This window comes from Falco naumanni, chromosome 22 (assembly GCF_017639655.2).
Source record: "Falco naumanni isolate bFalNau1 chromosome 22, bFalNau1.pat, whole genome shotgun sequence".
Classification (NCBI taxonomy): domain Eukaryota; kingdom Metazoa; phylum Chordata; class Aves; order Falconiformes; family Falconidae; genus Falco; species Falco naumanni.
Window position 1 is genome coordinate 832,078 of NC_054075.1, and position 3,683 is coordinate 835,760.

Sequence of the window (3,683 nt, forward strand, 5' to 3'; positions counted from 1 at the left end):
ATTTGTCAAAACTCGGCCATGAGCACATGATCTGGCTGGAGGTGTCTTACAGGGCCTTGGCTGAGTGGCCAACTGTTTCAAGAGCTATTAAAAAGTGTCACTAGGAAGGTGGCTCCCTTTATATTGAAAAGTGGTGATGAAACGGGGTCTCGCTGAGCCATCAATGAGGACAGATGTGACAGTGCAGCACATGTTCCTCATGGGAGGTGGGGTTTACGAGACAGAGAGGCTATGAGCAGTGTATAGGACTTCTTGGGAAATGTGGGGCAGCTTCCATGTTGTGTCCAGGGAACACGACACAGAGCCAATCCCTCAGTTCCACTCATTTTGTGCCTTATGTCCTTCACCATAAACTCTGGATCTTCACAAGGACCCCCCTGCTGTATGCCTCCATACTGCTGTGTGCCCCCACTTTACAATCACACAGCTGAGCTCTACACTGATGTTTTCCTCTCCCAGGAACTTCCCAGACATGGGCAGTGAGAACCCCCCCTTTTGTTACAGAGATGTGACACAGGAGAAAAGCTGAACGGTCCTTGCAGGCACTTGGACAAAGGCCTCTAGGTCACACGGGCTGGGATCATGTCTTTGAGAGGTGGAGTCCATGCAGACATTGTGGGACAAACAGGGTAGTCAAATACAGAATGCTAAATGCACAGGAGGTTCTAGAGATTGCTTGGAAATGTCTTGTGAAGAGACATGGCCAGTTCATTGCTGCTGAGAGACACCTGACTGCATCAGCTTCTTCAGTGCGTCCTTCAGCTCCTGGTTCCTCATGCTGTAGATGAGGGGGTTCAGTGCCGGAGGCACCACTGAGTACAGAACTGCCACCACCAGGTCCAGGGATGGGGAGGAGATGGAGGGGGGCTTCAGGTAGGCAAACGTGGCAGTGCTGAGAAAGAGGGAGACCACGGCCAGGTGAGGGAGGCACGTGGAAAAGGCTTTGTGCCGTCCCTGCTCAGAGGGGATCCTCAGCACAGCCCTGAAGATCTGCATGTAGGAAAGCATGATGGAAACAAAACAACCAAATGCTATGAAGGCACTACCCACAATTAGCCCCACTTCCCTGAGGTAGGTGTGTGAGCAGGAGAGCTTGAGGATCTGTGGGATTTCACAGAAGACCTGTCCCAGGGCATTGCCGTGGCAGAGCGGCAGTGACAGTGTATTGGCCGTGTGCAGCGCAGCATAGAGAAACCCACTGGCCCAGGCAGCTGCTGCCATGTGGACACAAGCTCTGCTGCCCAGCAGGGTCCCGTAGTGCAGGGGCTGGCAGATGGCCACAAAGCGGTCATAGGCCATGACGGTGAGGAGAAAACACTCTGCTGAAAGGAAAAAGACATTCAAGAAGAGCTGTGCAGCACATCCTGAGTAGGAGATGTCCCTGGTGTCCCAGAGGGAGTTGGCCATGGCTTTGGGGACAATGGTGGAGATGGAGCCCTGGTCGATGAGGGAGAGGTTGAGGAGGAAGAAGTACATGGGGGTGTGCAGGTGGTAGTCACACACTACGGCGGTGATGATGAGGCCATTGGCCATGAGGGCAGCCAGGTAGATGCCCAGGGAGAGCCAGAAGTGCAAGAGCTGCAGCTCCCGCGTGTCTGCAAACGGCAGGAGGAGGAACTGGGTGATGGAGCTGCTGTTGGACATCTGCTGCCTCTGGGCAAGGGGACCTGCTCATGCAGGAAAGTCACCAAGAAGTCAGAGGTTACTTCGTGAGCCAAGTGAAAGGCATTTTCTATATGCGCCCCTGCTGCCCCATGTCCCCCCCTCTCCCGTTCCTGGGAGAGCTCCCTTCAGAGCCGTGGCTGGAGCTGTGCTGAGTGCTGGCCGAGTGTGCTGTGAGGAGCAGGGGCTGTGCCCGCTGGCTGCCCAGCAGTGAGCCCTGCTCTGCAGCAGGGGCTTCATGGGAACCCTGGGGGCAGGGGCCAGTCCTGGCCTGGCACTGGCTCAGCCCAAACTGCTCCCAGCGCAGAAGGGCCTGTCAGCATCTGCTCCACCCGTGCTGAGCAACGGCCACGGCCAGAGTCAGGTCAGGAGGGGTTTGTGCTGTGCTCAGGGAGAGCAGGGTGAGTGCTGAGAGGCAAGGGGACTGTCTGTGCCTGAGGGCAGAGGCAGGCACTCTGATCTCTCCATCCCTCTCCATCCCAGCTGCCCACAATTGCTCCTTTCTTAGATGGAGAGTGATCACACTGCCGTGTTACCCTGACAAGCCGCCAGGCACTGCTGAGAGCAGAGGGATCCACTGCAGAGAACAAAATGCCTCACCCGTTCCCGAAGGCTCAGCACCACACTGCTATCCAAGGACACCCAGGGCTCACTGTGTGCCCTGGCAGGCACATACACCTTGGGTGGGCACCCAAAGTAGGTGGTCAAGGGTCCTGACCATGGCAAGGTCAAGAAGGAGAGTCAGCTCCTTCCCCAGCCTCACAGACTGCATTGCCCACAGCATCACAGGTTAGGGGAAAGCTGGGACACCTCCATGCTAGAGGACATGTCTGCACAGGAGGACCCACAAGGGGTGCGCCTGAGCCTGCAGCTGAAACCCCTATTGCCAGAGAGCCTGTCTGCAATGCCAATAGCATCTGAGCAAGGCCAGGAGAGAGACAAAGGGAAACTCAGGAACTCCTTCCCCTTGCCCAGCCCGGCACAACACCTCCCAGACAGCAGCAGTGCAGGACAGTCACCCTCAGTCTCTGCTCAGCGAGAAATGGCACCGTGGCAGCAGGAGACGCACTTCATCCCTTCTGCTGCTCTGCTGGACCAGGAGGTGTTGAAAAACATGAAAACAAGAGTCTAAAGGCTGTGCTGGGTGGGAGAGGAGAGCAGAGGTGCCTTGCTCAGGGAAGGAACCTGCATGGCAGACCATGGCCAAGAGGTGCCCCCATCTCCCCTGCATCAGGGTTCCCCTCAGCATCTCCCCCCCTCCCTGCCCAGGGCTCTGCTGCCTGCAGCTGTCCCTGCCAGCAGCTCTTTCTCTTGCCCCAGGGCTCTTCCCTGCCAGCGCTCACAGAGCCCAGCTCAGCCCCTGTGTGCCAGCTCTGCCCTGCAGCCGCTCTCTGTCTGCAGGCAGGAACAAACAGCTCCCCCAAAGCCTGAGGGAAAAGGAGAGCTGATGCTGGTTTCATCTGCAGCCTGCTGGGGAGGGAAGGCACTTGCTCAGCTCCCTCATCAACCTCCCTGTGATGCTTTCAGCATCTCAGCCCCTGCTCTGACCTGCACAGCTGTTTCCATTGCCACCAAGCGGAGCCACGGAAAAGTGGCAGCAGAGATTCAGGCAAGCACAGAGCCAAGCAGTGATCCCCTGCCATGAACGTGCTCATGGAAAGTCCCCTTGGAAATGACCTGGAGCTGTGAGCAACCCTGTCACATGCAGCACTCACTCAGAAGAACAGGGACCTTTTCCTAATGGGGGTCGTTCCTTTCTCCCCCACATTCTCCCCGCAGCCGCACGGGAGCCCCCCGGCAGGCTGAGAGCTGCCCCTGGCAGGCGGCAGAGCCCCTGCCCCAGCACACAGCCCCCGCGGCTGCAGGGACCCTGCTGGCAAGGACAGCCCTGGGCACCCCTGCCTGCACAGCCACCTTCACAGCCCTGCAGCCGGCCCTGGCACAAGGCAGCCCACATGCCCTGGCCCTCCCACGCTGCAGCAGGGAAGCCCTGCTCTGCAGCACACTGGCCTCCTCCACAG

At 58.1% G+C, this 3,683-nt stretch overlaps 1 protein-coding gene across 1 annotated transcript; it reads right to left on the reverse strand.

The window, feature by feature from the left end:
* Positions 1-708: 708 nt before the first annotated feature.
* Positions 709-1,647, reverse strand: LOC121080201 (olfactory receptor 14C36-like). Its single transcript, XM_040578065.1, has one exon. The coding sequence runs from the start codon at positions 1,642-1,644 to the stop codon at positions 709-711; it is 936 nt and encodes a 311-aa protein (XP_040433999.1). The 5' UTR covers positions 1,645-1,647.
* Positions 1,648-3,683: the final 2,036 nt, after the last annotated feature.